This window comes from Callionymus lyra, chromosome 16 (assembly GCF_982586985.1).
Source record: "Callionymus lyra chromosome 16, fCalLyr1.hap1.1, whole genome shotgun sequence".
Classification (NCBI taxonomy): domain Eukaryota; kingdom Metazoa; phylum Chordata; class Actinopteri; order Syngnathiformes; family Callionymidae; genus Callionymus; species Callionymus lyra.
The window spans coordinates 12300934-12324349 of record NC_141833.1 but is presented as its reverse complement, the minus strand read 5'-3'; the positions used below and the strand labels follow the sequence as shown (position 1 = coordinate 12324349).

The window sequence follows — 23416 nt, the reverse complement described above, 5'->3', positions numbered from 1 at the left end:
GTGTTGTCTCAGGGTCAAGGTGACCCCAAGGCCAAAAAACAAATGTAGTTGTGGTATCCCTTGTGTTGTCTCAGGGTCAAGGTGACCCGAAGGCCCAAAAACAAATGTAGTTGTGGTATCCCTTGTGTTGTCTAAAGGTCAAGGGGACCCAAAGGCCCGAAAACAAATGTGTTTGTGGTTTCCCTTGTGTTGTCTAAAGGTCAAGGGGACCCAAAGGCCCGAAAACAAATGTGTTTGTGGTATCCCTTGTGTTGTCTCAGGGTCAAGGTGACCAAAAGGCCCAAAAACTAATGTAGTTGTGGTATCCCTTGTGTTGTCTCAGTGTCAAGGTGACCAAAAGGCCCAAAAACGAATGTAGTTGTGGTATCCCTTGTGTTGTCTCAGGGTCAAGGTGACCCCAAGGCCAAAAAACAAATGTAGTTGTGGTATCCCTTGTGTTGTCTCAGGGTCAAGGTGACCCGAAGGCCCAAAAACAAATGTAGTTGTGGTATCCCTTGTGTTGTCTAAAGGTCAAGGGGACCCAAAGGCCCGAAAACAAATGTGTTTGTGGTATCCCTTGTGTTATGATGATGAAATAAATCCATTAAACACCACTTTAGATTCATCAAAGCGATGCTAGCGCTAACAAGCTCCACTCGCTCGTGCGTGTCAGCGAAGGTGTCGACGATGAAAGTAAAATACAAAACATGTTTTGTCAAATTCTTCCCCAAAACACGAACAGATGACAAGAACTCTCTCTCGGTATCAGTTTCACGTGTTTGAAGTTAAAAAAAAAAAGGGTTACAAGAAGTGGATCCGACGGATCGCCTCGTGTTTGGCTCCTTAATCCGGACTGATCTGGTTACGGCGAGCGGATCTTGAGAGTTCACATGCGCTGCCGGTCAAATAACTGTTTGCTGAGCGAGAAACAACATTTACACCACGAGGTGATGCAACCGGAGCCGGAGATTCGGATCAACGTTTGGACCATGATGTCAGACATACCAGGAGAAAAAAACGGCTTAAAATCCTGGAGCAGCTTCACGGTGACTCTTGTGTCTGAAAAACAAATGTTTTTTAACTGATTCCACTTACTCACTTGATTGACTCCATCCTCTGTTTGACTTTCTTGGAGCCTAAACAGACTTTTTATTAAAGAAACAGCTCAGTGACATGTCATCGCCGTTCCTTTAGGTTCCTTTGGGACGAAAACCAGGCGAAAGACAGTGTCTCCTTGAATTATTTTGTTTAATACTTTTAATCACTTAGATGGTTGATTCATATATTTTATTAATGTCATATGTTTATTATTTTTATTACATTTGATGGTAAAGTTTTATATTTATTTAATGTAATTGAATTAATTAATTTCTATTTCTTTTTATTCATTATTTATATGCCATTTTATAGTAATATATCTTGTTGTTTTTTTTGTTTTTTTATTGAATCTAATTAAATTTATAATTTTTTTTATTCTATTTCATTTTATAATTCACTATTTATATTCCATTTCAGGGTAAAGTCACTTGTTTTATTTTTATTTTTTTTATTGAATGTAATTTAATTAATTAATTTGTATTTTTTTTATTCATTATTTATATGCCATTTTATAGCAAAGTATACATTTTATTTTGTTTATTTTGATGGTATGCAATTTGATTAAAACATTTTTTATTCATTATTTATATGCCATTTTAAAGTAAAGTATTTTGTTTTATATTTTAATTTAATGTGATTTAATTAATTAATTATATTTTTTATATTCATTATTTATATGCCATTTTATGGTAAAGTATCTTATTTTATTTATTTGTATTCAATGATATTGAATGATTTTTTTTTATTCATTATTTATAGTTAAGTATCTTGTTTTATTTTATTTACTTAATGTAATTTAATAAATTATTTTTTATTTATTTATTATATGCCATTTTACGCTAAATTCTCTTGTTTTATTTTATTATTTTTATTCAATGTGATTTCACTAATAAATTATTTGTTATTCATTTATTATATGCCATTTTATTCTTAATTCTCTTGTTTTATTTTATTTATTTTTACTCAACGTGATTTAATTAATTAATTTTAATTTTTTTCCATTTTTTATTCATACTTTTTTTTTGCCATTTTATGGTAAAGTCTCTTTTTTAAATGTATTCATTCGTTTTCTTTACCGCTTAATCCCTTACGAGGGTCATGGAGGTCTGATGCTTATCCCAGATTCAATGGGCGAGAGGCGGGGGACACCCTGGACAGGACACCAGTTTGTTTTTAAGCCACACAGACAATTTGCCCAAGTTCCCAATCAACCTCTGTATGTTTTTAAATTAAATACATATTTTTTAATTAATTATTCGACATTTAAATGCAATTATATGGTAAAGAACATTTTTTTGTGTTTTTTTTTTTTAATCAACCGACCTGCGAGTCCTGAGAGAAGCAAACATTCCAGATGATCTGAAGGTCAAACTGTCCTGAGCTGCAGCATCTGCTGCGAGTCCTTTCTTTCTCTGCCAAGCGGTCGTTGTAACTTTTCAACCCGAGGACTGGAGGTGATGATCAGGACCAGAGGAAGAATGTAGTGGACTCTACGAGCTGTGTACGGCATCTGAAAGCACGTTTTTAAAGACTGGTGAAAGTGAAAGGGTGAAGGAGCAGCAGTGATGGGTGGATGACAGGTGAAGGTCACACAAGAGTAGAGGTTGTGGAGTTTGACAGTTATTAGCAGTAAGAATATAAAACATGTGCTGGTTTGACACAGACTTCAGGATCTTGAGTCGAGTTAAGCAGAAACATCCTTCTGTTTCGTGGAGAGAAAAAAAAAATGTGTTAGGAGGGAATGTGGGTGAATATGCAAATAAGAAAAGAAAGAAGATGGAAGGGATTCATCTGAGGTCAGATCTGGAAAGAATTGTTCAGGAGGCCAAGAAACCAATGGAGGGAAGAGAATAACAAATGTATAGATGGAAGAAAACTGGTTAAAATAATAATAATATTTGTCTCAAGATACAGTGTATTTTAGTGTAAACCCTCCTTCTTTTAATATTTGTGTTGTAAGTGGCTTCAATAATGACAGAACACCGCCCTCTGCCGGTCACTTTAAGAATTGCGGAAACACCAAAAGAGTTTCTTCAAGAGCAGTTTATTACAAAAGGACTGTACATAGATTTCAATCACATCATATGTACAAACTGAGAGGATCGGACAAACATCTTTTCACACTTAAGTTACAGATCACGTCTTTTTTTTTTTTCTTCTTCTTTTTTTGTTCCACCATAAGAAAAAACACACAATCAGAGAAAAGACGTCTTGACTGCGGATGCCCCTGAAATGTTTACAAAGTTCTGCACAAACAGTGGTCGTCACAGCGACGTATAAATAAAAACCCTTTTACAAACGGCTTCGGACACGAAAGATGTAAAGAAAATGAAGAGATAGAAATACGGTAGAAAAGTCACGAAAATAGCCGCGATCGACGAGTACAATCAATGATGGGGGATGTAGCTGCAAATCATTCGCTGAAATGTGATAAACACTGATTGATCCTCCGGTTCGAGGAAGACGATTTAAAAAAAGAAAAAGATAAGACATCCAGTCCAACTGCTTAAAGACTCCAACAATCACGTCGGGGAAGAATCCGGCGTCGCCGGGCGAAACTTCAAAGACAAAAATGACTTTACAATCGGGTCACTCTCGCGGGTCTGTTTGTTTTGAGGTTGTCCAGGTTGTCGATGATGATGGTCGTTGAGCACCAGCAGGGAAAGAAGAAGAAGAAAAAAAGCACCGGACCAGGAACCACAGAGAGAGAGAAGAAACTTGCGGACGGTCGCGACGACAACGACTCAGTGCGGCGGCGATTTGAAAACACAGTGAAAAACACACGACAAAAGGTTAGTCCTTCGTTGCTACAGTGGCAGGACATGGTCACATGATCAAAGTTTTTTTTTTTTTTAAAGCGCCACCTCGTGTGCCGACTAGTTCCAGTGCATCATGGGTCGTCATTAGCCTGCACTTCAAGATTATCTTGGGGGTTGGGATTAAATGAAAAAAAAAAAACCCAAAAGAAAATCTGATTTTGGCGACACCTGCGACTGATGGAACCTCACAGGTACAAACACACAGAAGTACTTGACTGTCATATTCTCACGGTACACTCTATGTACAATTCAAAGATTTACAATCACTTTATTACACCCCCCCCCCCCCCTCCCTCACTGACATGTAGCATCGTAATACACACACACAGAGATTCCCCCCCTTTTCTTTGAACATCTTGTGATTTGGACAGTGACGACATCGGACATTCAGTCGTGTCCTAATGCACTTACTGTTTCTTTTAAAGATGTCTCCGGAGGCGGCAGAAGCTTCCGGAATTCCGCCACGTGTTGAAACCTTCCCGCAGCTTCTACCTCCTCCTCTTTTTTTTTTTTGTTGTGCGACACATTTCTATTCAAAGACAAAAATAGTTGTGCGAGCGCCACGTCTGGAATGGAGCCGTGTGAACTGCATACTTTCTGTACATCCCCCCGTCGGTTTCGCCTCAGTCGGCGTAGTGCATGATGGACTCCACGTAGTTCCCCGGGAAGAGTCCGGTGACGCCGTTGCAGACGCCTTCGTACCACCCGTCGTCGTTCTTCTTGATGATGTAGATGATGGCGCCCTCCATGAAGGACAGCTCGTCCTCCTTGTCCTTGGAGTAGTCGTAGATGGCCACGACTGGAGATCACACCGGGGAATCAGAAACTTATGAAAACCGGGGGAAATTACGACGTTTTTACCTTTTTCTAGATAAGCCTTGGGGGCCCACTGAGGGTCTCCATCGGCGTACGGGTCACTGTAGTGGACCACGGCTGCGTCCTCCTCCTCGTAGTCCACGGGGGGCGGGGGAGGCGGGGGAGACGGCTCCTCAAACACACTCAAGTCTTCAGGCGGGGGAGGCGGTGGCGGAGCTGGACTGTCTGTGACTGAGGCGAGAGAAACACAACTGCATGAGTTTTGTGTCTGAAGAAAGAAAAGTGTTGAGCATCGTTTGTTACGAGGTAGAAAACAAACGTGACCGATCGTTGAACGTTAAGAGCTTATTTACAAACTCACAAAACCAACTAAAAACTGTGAAACAAATTGGGAAAAAAAATGTATTCACAAAACTCTGAAATGAATTTAGAAACTCTAAAACAAACTTTAAACTGAGGGATCAATAAAGTTTTACCTTACCTGTTTTTACCTTAAACAAAATTAGAACATTTTGAAACTATACAAACCTAGTAGCTTTGTATTTTATTATGTTTAAGATTTAATGAAGGTTTTCCTGGTTCGCAAATATTATAATAGATAATAATACATACATTTTCCAACATTTCTTGGATTTCTTTTTACAGTTTGTACATTTTTCTCAGTTTTTTTCATTGTTTATCATAGTTTGTATTTTTTTTTCTATTTTTTTTTAAATAGTTTGTAAATCTTTCAAATTAGGTTCAACGAATAAGTTTCTGTATAAATGTGCAAATGTAAGAGCGGATTTTAATTGAAAATATTAACATTATAGTGATTGTAAAATTATTGTTAAAGAAGAAAAAACTTTCATTTAACATATTTTGAAATTAATTCATGGCAACTTTGGTAGATTTGAAAATCATAAACACAATTCCTGACAGTTTTTTCTAAAACAAAAGTGAGATAAAACCTTCAAAAAGCACCAATTTAAGAGGTTTATATAGAAACAATTAAGGTAATAACCTCATTTGTACCATGTTTTAAGAAGTTCTCATTAAGTTGAAATACATGTTTTATTATTTAAGAGATTAAGAAGCTAAAGTTTATTACTTTTCGTAAAAGTAAGAATATAAATTTGTTGACAAGAGTACATTTATTTACTTATTTATTTATTTAGAAGAGTGCATGAATGCTCCTTCCCAGGTGCAACACTAATAGACTCAAGGACTCATTCATTCCTCGGGCTATTAAATTGTACAATTGTGAGTTCGCGGGCAGGAGTGGAGTGAAAGTATTTGAATGTTCTGTTCTATGTTAGTCTTTGTATCCTTTGTCTTTGTTATTTTTCTTTGATCTACATTCTTTATCTTCATCTTTAGACTTAGATTGTATCATCTTGTTCTTTCTCTTTATTTCTTTGTTCTTATTTTATTTAGATTTATTTTTTATGAAAAATTGCTGTATTTGCTGTGGCTCTTGGAAAAAAACAATTTACGAAGGAGACCTCCTGAGGGATCAATAAAGTTCTACCTAACCTAACCTAACCTAACCTATTTCAAATACAAAATCTCAGTTCGTTCTTTTATAATGTCATATTTGTTTTACTAAACGTCAACTCCAATGAACCGTGTCTGCAGGTGTGAGTCGTGACTCAAAAGAACCTGTTGAATATTTCTCCAGACGCAGCATCGGGTCACATTCACTCTCAGAGCATGGGAGGGATTTACGTGAGCCATCGCCGTGGCAACAGACAGACAGTCAGTCGAGGGACCTTCCGGGCAGATATTGCGATGAGCTGCTCCGGCGTAGGAATGCGAATGTGCAGCAGCAGGAGGCGACGTGGTGTGTGTGTGTGAGTGAGCGAGTGTGTGTGAAGCCACTTACTGCTCTCCTGCATCCTGGCCACGAAGCCGGTGAGAGGGATCTGAGGCGTCAGCTGGACCATCGGAGGAGGAGGCGGAGGCGCCACAGACACTAGAGCGGCACGTGGAGCGACAGAGAGACGTGATGTAGAAGCAGAGCCACGACACAGGGAAGCAGAGAGAGAAACTGCACGGCTCATGAGCAAGCTGGACCAGATCGCACTGGCGGGTCCGAGTCGAGCGGGAATATAAAGGTTTTTATCTGACGGTGTGTCTTCGAAATAATTATAGAAAACTGTCCAAGTCTCGTTACTGCTTTGGACGGATACACGTGTTTGATCTGTTTTATCTTTGTACGTCTGAACCATCTTCTCAGAACGTCCCAGTTTCACTTCCCTGTGGAGATTAATCTGCATCATTTTACGCTCGGATAAGAAGTCAATTAATTTAAACATCCTCTGAGAGAGAGACGTGTTTAAATAGAAGTGGATTAATTTCACTAAGTAAAAAAAAAAATCCTATTATGATGTTTTTTTCAGTTATATCAAGATGTCTTAAAATTGTATTATGATTTTTTTTTTTAACATCAGTCAAATCAAGATTAAAATAAATCTTATTATGATTTTTTTTAACATCAGTCATGATTAAAAACTCAATGTTTCATGAAACTGAAGCTGATTCTAGGTTAATACGTGTATTTTCTGTGGAAGCCGAGTATGAGATGGAACATTAAACTGTGTCGGATAAATTAAATTCAAAGAGAAGACAAACAGAACAAACCATTAAACGTGTAGACAGAGCATAGTAGTGAAATTTCGCCATAAAAGCACTTTTAACATTGATCTAACGCGAGATAATGAACTAACTGTGCAAATGAATCCGACAGAAAGGCATGCTTGACCATGACGCTCTACTGTGATCATTTTTGATATCGATGATACTCCACAAGACTCCCTAAATCACCGACTTCCAGCTGAAATACCTGAATTCTGTGAGTAGGCGGGGCCTCCGTTCAGGTGCGGCTGCTGGGAGGACACGGAGGGGGCGCGCCGGTAGGTTCCGGTCGCGGACACCATCGAGGCCGAGGAGGTCGTCGAGGAGTTGTGGCGAGAGATTTGACGGGAGATTGTGCCAAACTGCGACATTGGGATCGGGCCCAGACCGGGCCCTTGCGGCACTGAGGCTGAAGAGGTCGCCACTGGAAGGAAAAATACATTTTTAAAAGTCTAGAAGATATTTCTAATGCTGCGACGGAGCCTCACCTTGTCCCATACTGGGAGGGGATGGAGTTGGAACGGCTAATGGGATGCCGACTCCGCTGCCACCGCTGTTCTCTCTGCCACCACTGCCTCCGCTGCTGCCACTGCAACACATGGCGGATTTATTTCAGCTTTTTTTCTTCCCAATCTCACAACTTCTATTTAAATATTTGTTGCATTAAAGCAAGAAAACGTTACAGTTTGACAGTAGAAGACAAGAGCCTAGGCTTAGAATAATGCCTACTTAAATTGACGATGAAAATAAAAATGTTAATTGAAAGAAAATAATGAAACATGATGGAAAATCAAAACTTAAAACTGACATAGAAAAATGAGCAGCCAGGAGACACATCCAATAAATATATTTACAGTCTTAAATGTATCCAATATATTTATTCCAATGCCAATTTAAAATGCTATTATTCAAAGGCCACACAAGAGCCTTTATCTAGGCTGTAAAGAAACATGGAAAATTGGCAACAGTAAAAAGAAGTTACTTTATTCTGACACTAGGGGGAGCCAGAAATGCCTTTTGAAATACTATGGATTAGACCTTTATGTGCAGAAGAATAAATTCTATTAATTATGTAATTGACAGAATACTTAAAAAATTAACAAATACTAAATTGACCCATTATCAACATTCTCTCCACAAATGACACCCAATTTGTTAAAAACAAATGGCAGGAAATTTTGGCAATATTTGTGTCTCCACTACTGCCTATGTATTTATGGAAGCCTGGGATGTCGTTCACCTTGACACAGAGACAACACAAGGGATACCACAAACACATTTCTTTTCAGGCCTTCACTTAAATAATTGTAGTTTAAAAAAAAAAAAACATCTAGAAAAATAAAACTTTTATCTGCCAAAACTATATTTACAAAGACAAAACATTAAGTTACTATATCTAATTGATCCTTCTAGCACCCGTTAATCCCATTAGCACAGAGTAATTTAAAAAAAAAGGTTATCAATATATAAAGGATTAATATATAATTATATAAGATTAATTTTGAGTTGCATGAGTAGTTGCAGAAATAGGACTTCACACGTCACAGACACAAAAGGTACCTGTGGGTCCGGGGCCTCTGGTTCAGTGAGGCTGTACGTGCTGGACTCTGTTGGTTTCCAAGTCTTGCTGGACTCGTCATGTAGTCATTAGGCACCACGGGGGGCTTGACCGGCTCCAGGGTTTTGTAGGAAGTGTTGCGCCTGCACATGAAGGTGGACGGCCAGATTTTATAGAACATGTAGCCAAAATACAACATCAATTCAGTTTTTTTTAAACTCATTTCCTGTATATGTTTTAGGAATATAAGCTTCAAAAAAGAACACCACGCTTACCCGAGGGTCCCACGACCAGCCATCGGAGGGCTTGGAGGTTTTTGTGTAGGTGGAGTTGTCCTCGATAGTGTCCCTCCTCGTCCTGCTGCATTGTTTCCATTTTGCTGTGCAAAAAAATACTTTCAAACTTCTCTGCTAGATTATAAAAAAAATCTATTTTAAGGCACATTTATCGTCTTAACTTAAGGATTTGTAACAATACAAAAGGCCAATTATTCTTATGAATTAGACAAACATTGTTAAGAGTGAGACACAAATGACGAATAAAAGCGATGTCTTACCTTGGCTTTAAGCCACTGAGTGCAAACAGGAAAGAGAAGACAGAAGGAGAAGCTCATTGGTTAATGGGTTTAATAGACAAGGTTTGACATGTTGCATTTTTAGTGATCGTAAGTGATGAGTTGTTCAACACAGACATGTTTTCACGCAACTATAACAACAAAGCACAGATACACAATGATTATAAAAGCTTAAAAAAATGTCGCCATTCATTGTTATACAGTTTAAATGGGATAATAAGACACATTCAGATAAAAAATATTGAGAATTACTGATCTTTTTTTCCCATTTAAGCAAAAGTTTTGTGTAAAGTTGCGTCATTCAAAATGTATATTGCTGAACATCATAGTCGGGTCTTTGTTTTCCCCATTGACTGTCACAGTCGGAATAAGGGGCAAGAAGAGCGTTGAAGGAAGTGCAGAATGAAACTGACAGGTCCTGAATAACGGAAGAACCGTTGCAACATTGCTGAAACAAAGTTGCCTGGTAACGGCTCCAGTAATGCCAGTAAAGGTCTATTCTTGTGGGGAAGTGAGCACAGTCATCCGTAAGTGCTTTGAATGTGTGTTTCCATGTCTGACCCCTCAAGAACTCCACTGTGAACTCTGGGTAAAGGAAGACGTTGAAAACGCTTGAGGGGACAGTGCAGTCTTTACGCAAATGTAACGTACTTGAATTGAACCCAGATTTAAAAAAGGAGTTCCCTCTAACAAAAGAGACAAACTCTTTTTCTTTGTGTGCGATTGAAATTTAAATGAGAATTCCACGCTCTAGTGCGCTTCATTAAAAAGTAAAACAAAGGCTCTAAAAGTAAAAAATAAAAAGGTAAAAAGACTTCTGAGGTCCAATCATTGTTGACCTCAAATATTATTTTAAATTATTAATAATTGTGTGAATATATATCTTCTTTTGCAATAGAGTAGCATCCAAAATTACTTTTTGCTGGCAGCATAAATTAAGCTTCATTTCCATTTTGGCTTTAGCCAAACGCTTCTCAGTGAGGCGGCGCTCAGAGGAGGAAGCAGTGGAGACGGAATCTGAATCAGCGGATGTTGGAAGAAACCAGCAGAGCCGCACAATCTTGACAGACGCACACATGAGGCGGGATGAAGAGGCTGAGTCAAACATACTGTGAGGATTTATGACAGCTAATAGACGCAGCTCTGTCTGTCTCCAATGGAGGAGGAATCGGAAGGCGCTGGGAAGGGAGGACGGAACATGGGGAGCCACGAAAGAAAATGGAGCAAAATTCCCACAATTCAGCACTGATTCAAAATTTAAAACTATTCATCAGCAGCCAGTGTGTGTCTGTGTGTGTGTGTGTGTGTGTGTGACACAGTGTTCTTACATCGTCGTATCTAAAAGGTATCGAAGCGACGCTTACCTTGACTCCGTGTCCCACGTCGTCCAACAGTGTGTAGTCGATGGGCTTTCGAATGTAGCGCACCGGCCGCTCCATGTTGCCCGGGGCGATGATCTTATGGGTGCGGGAGGTGTTTTTGTTTGTGGTCAGGATGCCGATCTCTCGACGGGCCACTTTTTCCTTATGAATGTCCACAGTCTGCGGAAGAGAATGGGCCATTTTTAAATGTTTTTAAGCTTACAGTGCAATTGTTGTATTATAAAAGATACGTTTTGGTGAATTTGTTTCAAATCTTCTGTCTTATTGTGTCAAAACTCATGCCTGGGGGGGCAAACGCAGCCTGCCAAGTCATTTTATGTGCATCAATGGCTCAAATTCAACATCTATTAATGGTCATTTTGATGTGGTGAGATGTCAGTGTTTAAAATACGACAAAGGACAGATAATCCATATCAAGAATAAGTAAGTAAGTAAGTAATTTTTATTTGTATATCGCTTTTCCAGACCAGGGTCACAAAGTGCTTAAACAATCAAAACAATATTAAATAAAGCATATAAGATCAAGATAAAACTGATAACACAACAGGCGTTCCAGAAAATCAAGGAAAAGCCTGAACAAAATTTTTTCAAACAGAGATTATTAAAATAAACTGAGCCTCAAAAAAATTAAAGACAATAAGGAAATTGGACGACTACGCCCTAGTAGATGAATATACATTTTGTTTGACATGCGACTTGGACTGATGAAAGATTTTGGCCCCTTTTGTGATTGAAATTGACTACCCAGTTTAATAGACTCCAAAACGGTTAGAGAAGATTTGGATTTTGGAGAACTGACCCATCATAAACCCAAAATTCCAGTTCTATATGTATAATTTTTCTTCTTTTCTGGTGAAAGGCGAGGCACCAAACCCCACTGGGAGATTAAAGGTCAAATTTCCATCAACGAAATATAATATTTAAGATATTATAAATAATATTTAGGTCCATAGTTTTAGAACCTTAAGGCAATTGTGAGACTTATGTTCAACCCCGGGTGTTTCAGCGACTTGATACATAAAAAAATGTAGGCAAATGTGCTACTGTGGTTTTAGTGTACAAAATATCTTAAGCTGGAACATTTTTGTAATTAAAATCCGGGATATTCATGATTAAAAACTAAACTTGTCAAATATATATCTGCATTTTAAATATGTGAGTTTTATTAGGTTATCAAGCAAGTTATTTTATGCAGATTTGTCCCAAGAGGAAGACGCTTCCACCTTTCAATTACCTTGAATAAATGAATCCCACTTGAAATGTATTAAAAGGCCAGAGTGGATTCATAAATATTTTACAGCCGTGTCCGTCCCAAGTTATTATTTCTCTCTCTCTGAATCTGTGAGCTCTCGCACTTCCACCGTTCATTGCTGACCCACTGATCCATTGGCCTACATCCCAAGGCACTTTCTGGAAGATCTACATCGACACCAGGACACCGCGAAAACACAGCATCTCTCCTTCGATCATCATCTCCATCCATCAGAGCTTTCTCGCTGCGGAAGCCTTGCATGGACCAGTTTATGAATGATAGATGAAACATGAAGGATGGAGAGACGGAGGACGGCAGCCGAAGCTGGTGATGCAGTCGGGTTGTTTGGGATGAGGTTGGTGTTGGTTGAGGTGATTTGACGTCTGAAGTGTGTGGGTGGAAACAGTGTGTCGGGGAAATGTGCGAGAATCATTTCTCAGGGTTGTTCGGCCAGTTTGCCCCAGAGATAATATACTCAAGAAAGCAAATAGTGCTATTTATTCCCAGTGGCCGACAATTTTCATGCATATAAATATCAACTTTCGTACAGGTCTGTGGGTGGGTTTCATGTTTTCATTTGCTGTTATAAGCATTATGGGAGCTTGTCCTTGCTTTGACCTCGTGTCTCCTCGTAGTTATCCATGAGGGAGATTTTGACAGATTTCTCTTGGCCTACACACAACCCACTATGTTTTATATCAGCACATGTGGACAGATTACACAATATTTTTTTGGTAATTTAGAAAAAACAAAAGCATTCATCACCAGATTCCATATTTTGCATCCAAATTTTTTAAAGGTAAAGACATAAATTTCTCCAAAATGCATTACAAAAGGAATGTCGTATCCGATGAGAAAAGAGAACAATATTTTCACTTAATAAATTGTGTGAAACTGTGTATAAAATGTGTTTTCTGTCTTCGTTTCTATTATTGGAGGATATATCAGCTTTTAATTAAATAAGAAAATTGAAAATAAGTCACAAATATTTTACTTTTTGACCATAAGACACACTTTGTGTTTCCCTTAAAAGCAAAAAACATCAATTCGCTTTCAGCAAATTCACTTCCAAGCTCTACCGGGCCACATAAAATGACTTTGCAGGCAAAAGTTTGACACATATGCTGTGGAGGGTGAACATTAAAACACTTTGTGAGTCCTTAGATGTCTTAACACAGAATAAATTGACATAATAGACAAACTGACTGTTACTTTTTCTATATAGTGCATAATTATTTCAGCTGACAGACTCTGAGTCATTGTGATCACCGCTTTCTCATCCTGTCTTCTCTGAATCTAATTCTGTTTCGCAATAAGCGGAACATCTACCATCTGTTTGTTTGGAGGAAACGCAACACCTGCTCCTTTTGAGATAAAGTGTTTGGACATTAACTCTTATCTTCAACGAAGATAACCTGAGAAATTGTAAGGTGTTGCCTCAAGAGTTTACATACAGGTTTTAAGAAGAACAATATATATAACTAAAAATAAACATGTCCAACTAAAAATACTTTCATTCTTGCTGAGCAAAATTTTAAACTAGTTTTAAAAGAGGAAACAGTCCTGTCATATTTGCTGTCCAGGAGATTCTTAAAATAAAACTGGCTGATTTAAACAAGAACAAACCTGTCTGCTTTATATAAAGACAAGCAGCAGCCATTTCGACATTACAACTTACATCAAGCCTATGAATTGCAATGAAGTGTGAATGGATGTTTCAAAACCACAAAGAAAATCCAGTGTGAAACACCTTTGAAGGTGATTGACAGGTTTTCTTTTGAGATTTCCCTTTGAAGTTAAGGTTAGCTCTGCCCAAGACGACATTCCTTTTGAAATAATGTCGACATAATACTTCCTACCACCTTGTCAGTTTTCACTAGCTAGCTAAATTACAAAAAACAAACTCTAGACAATCATTAGACATAATTCTGGAATATAATTACCTCATTTTCCACGTTAATATTAGTATATTTGTATAGAGAACTATACTTTGCATTTATCACAACTGAAAAGATGTCTTATACATGAACAAACGAACAAACAAAATATGCAACCATGAAAACTTTACTTTTCATAAGCCACATTTATTTTGTTTTTTCAAATTTAATTCAAGCACCAGAATGAAAGTGAAGGAAAATATGAAAGTAAATTGGATTTTTTATCAATGAATGAATGTAATTCTAAATATTATTTGTAGGTTGGGTCTATTTTTTTCATTTCCCTACCTGGGATATGTGGTTGATGGAGGACTCCATGCGTCGCAGTTGCGACGCCTGGATGTCCAGCAGCTGCAGCACATTGTTGGCTAAGGCATTGATCTGGTAAGCAACACTGGCCAGAGACTGAGTGGTGTAGGCCTTGGTCTCCTCCAGGGCCTTCCTCTTGTCTTGAGCCTGCAGACAGGAAGGAAGTTAACGCATTTAAAAAAGAACATCAACCACAAAGTCAGTGGAATAAACAAGTAAGTACAAATAGGGAGTTTCCTGAAGCAAAAAAAATCCTTGTCCTAGATTCCTTTTTCTATTTAAAAACATATATATTTTATGAGTCAAGTACCTTCACTGGCAGAGTTAACATTATTCTGGAATCAATTTATGTGACATACACAAAGTGAATTTAAACAAAAAACATATGCAAAGGACAGGTGCACCGCGGGACCAAAGCCCAGTGAGGAAGGAATGCCAAAGCATTTCATAGAATATTCACCCGCTGCTTTAACCATCTGTTTCAGGGTGTCTTTAAATAGCAAAGTACCAGAGAACATATTTATAGCTAGAAATGAAAACAAAACAAGGACAAAATAACAAGGACTAACAGAAATGCGTTACACAAACAACAAATCACTTGCAAACAATGATATTTGTCCTCATTAATTACCACACAGAGTTTTGACTGAATTATTTAAGATATCATTGAATATTTCCGTGCATATAAAAACTCCATTAATAAACACACTGGTTTTACAATAAGAGATTTGATGGGATTTCTGACTCTTGCTAAATAATTATTCCCTTCTTCTAATCACTAGAGCATCCAACCAAATACATTGGAAAATAAAATAACTTCATCTTTGGACATAAAGCATGTGGACAACATTTAAACATTAATTATGTTTATCTAGATTGTAATGATACCGTTACTATCATGGATTACGATGGAGTCCCTCCAACGGTTACATTAGAAACAATTATTTGCTTTTCTTATATCATTATTTTGTTGGTTTAATTTTATTCAACCATGTTAATGCAAAACATATATATCATACCCTTCATAGTCAATTTAAGTTTGTTCCAAAAATACATTATTTTCTTCCCTCAGAAACACTTCTTAGGGGAAATCAATACTCGCAAAAATGAAGAAAAAATACGCAGAAACCCTGTTGTCATAATGAGAGACTAATGAATAATATAATTGTTATTATTCTATAATAACTTTTTTTATGAATATTTCTACATGATGTTTGACCTTATGAGGTCAACATAAATGCAGTCAATGGGTCGCAAGTGGCTGTTATAACATATGCTCTATATTTGTAGTGGCCATTAAAATTTCCTCAGGGGCCACATTACATACTGTGACTGTTGTACGGGGCCATCAAGCCAAAAGAAGATGGAAGAAAAGACTAGACTAATAATGAATAATAGAACAAAAATAAAATAAAAGTGGTGGTTATGACATGATCTTTAATCTCATGATGATGACATAAAGATAAAGATGATAAAGAAGATAGGGATAAAGAATTGAATATAATCGGTAAACCAGTCAACTTAAGATGAAATTAAAAACAACCATTATAGAATAAGCTTTAGTCTTAATTTGATTGTATATCATTTCATTTTTTAATGCAATTATTCTGGAAAAACATAACATATTTAATATAGTTTTAATTTTAAATAAAGTACAACAAATAAAAAAATAAAAAAAGTGTTATTATGCCATAAGCATAAAGCTCTACGAAAAATACAAAACAAATACCCATAACAAAGACAGTTAAATGGAGGAAAACACCAGAAAACGGCCTATAAACAAATATCTATAACAAGTTATATGTAGGGTTGGACTAGTTATATAATTATTAGATAGCCAGCAGAAACATTTCTACAGTTCTACTGTTATAACAACTAATATCCTCGGGGGCCACATTATATACTGTGTTATACGGGGGCAAACAAGCCAAAAGAATCACAATTCATTAAAAACAAATAAAAGGACATTCTAAAATAAGTTTTGATTTTAAAACACTATTTTGTAGATTAAAAATAATAATAATAAAAAGCAATTTTAATGCTGATATTAAAAATTAAAAGATTACATATTCAATATATTTTTTACAATCTAAAGGTAAAAGTATATCAAATGCTAAATGCACTACGTAAAATATAAAACAAATACCCATATATGTAGAGTTGAACTAGTAATATAACTGTTATAAAGCCATCAGAAACCTTTATAAAGTTATATAGTATTATTTTGACCCCATTAACACAAAATAAAACTACAGGTTTCTACATTGACCTCATGATGGATGGATGAGTAATACAAACACACGGGAAAAAAAAGACTAACAACCTCACTAAGCTCTGCTTGTTTGTATTCAAACCGTCGTGACTTGAACGTGACACCACTTCTCACCAAGAACGTGCCACAAACGCCACACTATCCTGTGTAATACTCAATGTATGACACAGAGAACGCGGTCAGTGACACAAAAACCCACTCGGTCATAACACCGACACACCCTCTTCAAAAAAAAAAAAAAAACCTCCAGCAGCGCGAACACATTCGAGTAAAAGCCCGTGAATATAAACGCGGTTTTGGTGAAACGACTCGAGAGCTTTTCGAAAAAATACACATAGAAAAACTCACCACAAAAAAAGCGTAACCGAAACGTGTATTTGGTGAGAAAAAGGCCACTCGGAGGTAGCCATTCGTTAGCATTTCCTGTCCCTGTGGTTCCCCTTTATTCTCACTCGAAAACCGCAGAAATAGTGTAAAATAAAACCCCTGAGTCATGGTCTTACCTGAACATAATTGTTCTCACAGTATTCGGCGACCTTCGATAGGTTCTGGTAGCTCTCCACGAGAGCCCTTTTGCCGGCAGGGATTTCCTCCTCTAATAGCATTTGTAGCTCTGCCATCTTACATCCCTTTGCATGTCTCTCCGGTCTGTCCTCAGTGGAGCGGGGCGGTGATGCTGTGTGTGCGGCCGAGGAAGAGGCTCCCCCGCCCGGCCTCCGGTTCACCAGCAGCTCTCGACGATTCGTCACAATGGCGAGGGCTTCTGATTGGCGGAGAGACGCAGCGCCGACCAGGCGATTCATAAATAAATATTTTTTAATTTATTAACTATTAATTTATACATATTAACATCAATACAAACACTTTAAGCACAATTTATTTATTTTGTATTTATTTTAAAGAGATTTTAATGTTTTCCCCCTACTACACACCCCACAATCCACCTCGGTTTAAACCCCCCTCAGCGCAAGGGTTGCTGGGAAATGATGACCGGTACGTTTCGCAATCACTAAGATCAAATCTACCTGGTTTCTCAATTGAACTACATTTCCCATATATGAGTTAACTAGTAGTTTATCCTCGATCGCCGTTGTCAATGGCATTCTTCAGACACAAATAATAGCTAATCGAAGAGGTAATTACAACCATGGATGATACGTGCAGAGATAAGAACAGCACGTTTGATGATTTATTTCGTTCAGGATAGACTCAAGTGTCATCATCGATGATGTCTCGTGAGGAGGGTCCAGTAAATCTGGAGGCTCAGTTTGACGCCGCAGTCAAGGTGGTTTGGAGTTTACCTGAAGAAGGTAAGTCATGTCATTTTGTTTTTATTATTACATCTGATGTATAAATCAACGCGATGTTTGTGCTATTGTTTCAGTCCTGTGGTTATTTCACTTTTATAACACTGTCAAACATGTCTTTAAATATGCAGGCATTGTTATTTTTATGTTTTTGATGATTTATTCTTCCTACATCGAGGAAAATTTAAGTTGTTGCAGTAGTTCATGAGAAAAGTACACATATTACAACAATAATAACAAAAACATTTATGAATAATACAAAAAAACGATTATAAATAACATAATAATGAGAATAAAATGAATCATTACAAATAAATATTAAAATAAAATATAATTACTACAATAAACATTAGCAAAGGACAATAAACACTAGTATATGGGGAGTAAAAAACCTAATTTATTGTTAAATTGTCATATAGTTACTGACTGTCTAAAGGAACACCAGATTTATTGGGGTATAAAAAACCCAATAGATCATATATGTCTCTATAACTCCACATCGATAACGAGACATGTTTTTCTATCTTCAGGTCCATTTGAACCCTCAGACGACATGATGATGATGTTCTATAGCTACTACAAACAGGCCACGTCTGGACCCTGTAACATTCCACGACCAATGGGTTTCTGGGATTCGAGTGGAAAAGCTAAATGGTACGTCCAAGAGAAAACGACTCTTATATTTCTTTCCGAATGATCGTCTTACAAAAAAATTATGTCCGATTTTTGGGACTCCCTATATAATTATATATCTCTTCTAAATGTTTAAGCTGGGAATTTGATGCATTTTTTTTCCAGGGACGCATGGTACGCACTAGGAAATATGACTAAAGAAGAGGCCATGAAGAAATATGTTGAAGACATTCAGCTGGTAATTTATCATCTTTAATCTTAGAATTGCCCGAAGAAGATAAAAAATTATAGCTACATAATTTTCACAATGTGTTTCCATGTTAGATGCATGACTTTCCCCCTGTTTTTTCAACGTTCTTCATTAGATATTAGAGACCATTCCAGTCTCAGATGAAGTCTCTGACCTGGTGCAGAAGCTCGGGGACTTCTACTCAGAGGTAGAAGGTGACGATGGAGTTGAGAAGCCGCATGAAAAGAGTTCATTCACACGACCGTTTGCCTCCCAAAGGGGTATTTATTCTGATTATCACATGTTGTGCCTCACCTTCTAATCATTTTTATTTTTATTTTATAGACGATCTGCTGCGTTCAATCAAGCAAACAACAATGGAAGGCATGTCCTATCATAGCGTAGCATCAATACAATTCCACAGCCGGGAAATATAAAAAATATAGTTGGATTCTAAATGTTTCAATTATTGTTCAAGGCTACGGTGATCTGTGGGATGAAATACAAAACATGCCAGACCATGTCAACGGCCTGGAGGTTGATGAAGATCAAGAGAAGGAACGTAAAAATGGGTTCAAGCAAGAAGAAAGAAGCGAAAGTGAGGAAAAATGTCACTCTTACGAAGGAAAAAGTGACGAAGAAGAAAAAAAAGAGGGTAATTGTCACCGACGGCTGCTGTTTTCTTGGCATCTCTTAAACGTGTTATTTATCAAGACTGCAGCTGGGATCCGAGACATTTGACGGTTCAGAGGTGGAGGTGTGATACCATCGGATCCACGGGCAGCGTAGAGCAAAGTATGTCCTCCTACACAAACGGGACCCACAGCTCTTTGAACAGTGAGCTGGAGGACGAGGAGCTGGTGTGTTGTGTCGAGCACCGTGAGCTGGACGAACTGAACGGACCCTTGAACGGACCCTTGACCAGTAAGAATCTGTTTAAACCATACACCTTTATTTCTGGTTAAATTGTCAAAAACCATGTTGTCTTTCAGAACACAAAGAAGAACTTACTAAGAAGAAAGGGAAATTATTAGACTCTGATAATGAGGAGTTTTGTGACTCGATGGAGAATCTTGCCGTGGAGGAGGTACGATCACTTTTAAAGGTCAACTCATGTGAAAACCCAGGTTACCCGGACCTTACTCACAGGTTTCAAAATGTTCAAACGAGTCCCTCTTCACGACCATGATCACTTTATAAAGTTCTCTTCCGTCTGGAATCTGGGCGAACGAGAGGTTACGGGAGCCAATAAGCATGAATTATGTCCTCACTCCTCCTCCAGCCAGCTGTAATTACACTCACTTTGTTTATACAATGAGTTGCTTGGAGGTGGAGACTCCAAGGATGATGAAGCATGGTGACAAAACCATAAAGCTTGACCAATCAGAGCAGAGAGGGTGTGGGCAAATAAGTGGGCGTGGCTTAAGTCAAATTTCTAATGTAAATATCTCAATGAAAAGAGTGACTTTTGTACAAACATACTGATGATACATCTATTTAAGACACACTTAAATCATATGTTGCCTTTTAACAATCTTGAAAATCAGGAGTTAAAATAACATTTTTCTTTTCTCTTTAAACTAGGAACTGTCAAAAACTCCCTCACCTGGAACAAGAACCAACACAGTGCGACTGAACGACCGTCGGTTTGAAAGCAGCCTGACGATGAAAGGTGACTATAATAAAGTTGATGACATCAGCATTTCTCTCCAGGCTTTTTTTTACATTAACTTCCCTTCAGAAAGTGACGAAAATGATGCGCCGCACGGGTCGTCGAGGACGTACCTGAGTGAGTCTCCCGGAGGGAACATGAACCAGCGAATAGCTCTGGCTCTGGTGACGCTGCAACAAGACATGAACAAGGTTCTGCAGAGACTTCAAACGCTCGAGGTTCTGACTCAGGTGAAGAGCAGACCAGGAGTCAAATTAAGTGTCATTTAAAACTTTATATAACATGCACAAAAAAAATGTTAATGGTTAATAGTTTTGGTACATTTATACAAGTCTTTCTGATGGATTTCTACTGATATATTTAATTTTTAATGTATAATAACAACCTAAAAATAGAGAAAAAAAATGCGTCAGATTTGATAAGATTGACACTACTTTTTACGATCATTAATAAAACAAATATCTGGATTTCTTCTGTTGATTGAAATCAAAATTTGTAAACATGTTAATATTTAATTTCTTGTTTCAGTCGAGATCATCGTCCACGCAGAGAGACGCGTCAGTGGCACGAATGGTGAGGAGTTTCTACCTGTCAAATGCAACGAGACATAATGAAACAAATGTATTTTGAGCAGCTCTTGAGACCCTCCTGGTGGCCGTTCGAACACTCCACGTTCACGGTTGCGTTGACTTCACTCTGGCCTTTCGTTTCCTACTGGCTCGTCCAGTTCTTCATACAGCATAAGAGAAGGTAAACACGACTCTGATCCGGGACATTGATCAGATGAATGTGAATCAATTGGATCTTTTCGTTTCCATAGAAAAATCACCTGATGAAGGAGAACCGATCCTGATTCGAGCTCGCACTAGGTTTTGAAGAAATCGTGAATCATAATAATGTAGCAGTGTATTGTTTGATTTCAAAAAGGAAGAAAACATGACATCATTTTATGCAGCCCTGGTTTTAATATTTAACTGATATGTATAATTACTTGGTATAGAATGTATTTTATTCCGTGTGGCGCCTGAATATACTTTGCTTGTCATATACTTTTATTTTAGAAGATAAAAAGAAATTGTAAACATGTCTCTACCTGAAATGTATATGCTGAATACCAATGTGAAAGCTGTTCAATGAAGAATAAAATAATCTTACATTTTATTTATTTTTTATTTGTTATTAAAGATTGAAACAAGACAATGTTTTATAGGTTAGGGCAACCCAAGTCACCAGTTAAATTATTCAATACTAATTATTTTTTTTAAATTGATAATAAACAATGGTGACTTTTCCGTAAATGTAGATAGATTTTGGAGATGTTGACTTTCCACCCTTTTCTCAACTTTCTGTAGTCAAAATACATGGAATTTTCAACTTTTTTTGAGGCTTCAGAAAACAACATTTTCAACATTTAGGCAACATTTATTTGCGTTCACATGATCCGCCTGATATTAAACTATGGTTTAAAGACATTATTGCCTGACATAAGACATAAAAATGATCCAGGCCCTGATTTAGAGTATGACAAATTTTTCTTGCGACTAGAACCACAGGTAATAAACACTTATATTGAATAAAGAAGTGTGGTTTTGCTACTGCAGTTGTGTCAGCTCAGGTAAAACAACTCCTTCCAACAAGGAGCAAGAGCACCGAATGTACCAAACCCACACACACTGTTGAATAGTTTGAATCCAAAATCAAAATGGTTTTCAGTAGTCGATCTAAGCAATGCTTTTTGGAGCATTCCTGTAGACGAGAAAAGTCAGTCATGGTTTACTTTTACCTACAAAGGGGAGAAATTGACATTCACGCGGCTGTCACAGGAATTCTGTGACTCGCCAACCATTTTCTCAGAGGCCATATTCAGATGTTTAGCTGGTTTTGAAACCACCTCAACATAGTCAAGTAATCACTTATGTTGATGACATTTTGGTAACAGCAGAAACTCAGGAACAATGCAAAACTGACTGCGTTGTTGCAGTATTTGTATGAAACGGGAAACAAAGTTTCAAAGGCTACAATGCAGTTGTGGAAAAAAGAAGTCACATACTTAGATCACACTCTCACAGGAAGTGGACGAGTGGTGGGTGATAAACAGAAACAGGCTGTTTCTAAAGCACCGAAACCGCAGACAAAGAAACAAATTATCTCTTTTTTGGGTTTATGTAATTATTGCAGAACATGGATACCCAATTACTCAGAGATCACTAGACCTCTTCTTGACATGATCCACACGACGCCTACGGCTATGATGGAAAAGATAAAATGGACACCAGAGGGAGACAAAGCTTTTATGGAGGTAAAGCAGGAGCTGATTAATTCAGGTGTATTGGCTTTACCAGACTACATGAAGCCCTTTGAGCAAACAGTAACAGCAAAAGAAGGATTCATGACATCGGTCCTGATGCAGAAACATGGTAGCAAGATGAGACCAGTTGCATATCATTCACAACAGTTGGATCCAGTGGCACGAGCAAGTGTGCAAGCGTCCGCCGAGGTCGTCCTGTTTCACGCGTTGACTCTGAAAGTACCACACGCAGTATCAGTCCTATTGTTGGAAACGAAAATGCAGTTCTTATTACCTGCTCGACATCTACATTGCACTGCTGTACTGTTATCTCAGAGACACATTAACATTGTCAGGTGTGGCGCACTCAATCCAGCGTCATTAGTACCCACACCACTAGATGGCACTCCACATGACTGTGGAAGCCAAGTCCAAATTTTAACTAAACCACAACCAGACTTGACGGATACACCTCTAAAGACAGGAACCGTAGTGTTTGTTGACGGTTCAGCGAGCAAAGATGAAAAAGGAAAAAACGAAGTAGGGTACGCGGTGACGACCGCAAATAAAGTACTTTATCAAGTGAAATTAAAATCAACTAGTTCAGCTCAAGCAGCTGAGCTGGCAGCCCTTATAAAGGCATGTGAATTTTTTGAAGGTGATGATGTAACTATCT

The 23416-nt window shown here is 37.8% G+C and overlaps 2 protein-coding genes across 6 annotated transcripts; one reads left to right on the top strand and one right to left on the bottom strand.

Moving 5' to 3' along the window:
* Positions 1-3105: 3105 nt before the first annotated feature.
* On the bottom strand, positions 3106-17332 carry LOC148063746 (abl interactor 1-like). 4 transcript variants are annotated; one of them, XM_087811926.1, is made up of 11 exons: positions 17116-17332; positions 14320-14487; positions 10825-11001; positions 9443-9457; positions 9162-9265; positions 8889-9029; positions 7817-7917; positions 7537-7752; positions 6577-6666; positions 4758-4943; positions 3106-4695 (listed from the first exon to the last, which is right to left on the bottom strand). In XM_087811926.1, the coding sequence occupies exons 1-11, from the start codon at positions 17230-17232 to the stop codon at positions 4520-4522; spliced, it is 1491 nt and encodes a 496-aa protein (XP_087668052.1). In that variant the 5' UTR covers positions 17233-17332; the 3' UTR covers positions 3106-4519. The 4 variants fall into 4 exon arrangements, with proteins under 4 accessions (XP_087668052.1, XP_087668055.1, XP_087668053.1 ...); XM_087811929.1 differs by lacking the exon at positions 6577-6666; XM_087811927.1 differs by lacking the exon at positions 9443-9457 and having other exon boundaries at positions 9162-9280.
* A 407-nt stretch (positions 17333-17739) lies between these two features.
* LOC148063745 (acyl-CoA-binding domain-containing protein 5-B-like) lies at positions 17740-21436 on the top strand. Of its 2 annotated transcripts, XM_087811931.1 has the most exons (13): positions 17740-17922; positions 18450-18573; positions 18718-18790; positions 18918-19062; positions 19127-19165; positions 19260-19436; positions 19496-19705; positions 19774-19868; positions 20366-20453; positions 20523-20683; positions 20982-21026; positions 21088-21203; positions 21274-21436. In XM_087811931.1, exons 1-13 carry the CDS (start codon positions 17838-17840, stop codon positions 21284-21286), a joined length of 1371 nt encoding a protein of 456 aa, XP_087668057.1. In that variant the 5' UTR covers positions 17740-17837; the 3' UTR covers positions 21287-21436. The 2 variants fall into 2 exon arrangements, with proteins under 2 accessions (XP_087668057.1, XP_087668058.1); XM_087811932.1 differs by lacking the exon at positions 21274-21436 and having other exon boundaries at positions 21088-21207.
* The last annotated feature ends 1980 nt before the right edge of the window (positions 21437-23416 follow it).

What these genes read in the sequence shown, in the direction of transcription:
- LOC148063746 (XM_087811926.1), bottom strand. Translation starts at nt 17,232, where the DNA reads ATGGCAGAGCTACAAATGCTATTAGAGGAGGAAATCCCTGCCGGCAAA. An exon ending in CCATCAACCACATATCCCAG is followed by an intron (nt 11,002 to 14,319) that starts GTAGGGAAATGA and finishes TCTCTTCCGCAG; the next exon opens with ACTGTGGACATTCATAAGGA. An exon ending in CAGAGGCCCCGGACCCACAG is followed by an intron (nt 7,918 to 8,888) that starts GTACCTTTTGTG and finishes CATGTGTTGCAG; the next exon opens with TGGCAGCAGCGGAGGCAGTG.
- LOC148063745 (XM_087811931.1), top strand. Translation starts at nt 17,838, where the DNA reads ATGATGTCTCGTGAGGAGGGTCCAGTAAATCTGGAGGCTCAGTTTGAC. An exon ending in AGAATCTTGCCGTGGAGGAG is followed by an intron (nt 19,869 to 20,365) that starts GTACGATCACTT and finishes TCTTTAAACTAG; the next exon opens with GAACTGTCAAAAACTCCCTC. An exon ending in AAGCAGCCTGACGATGAAAG is followed by an intron (nt 20,454 to 20,522) that starts GTGACTATAATA and finishes ACTTCCCTTCAG; the next exon opens with AAAGTGACGAAAATGATGCG.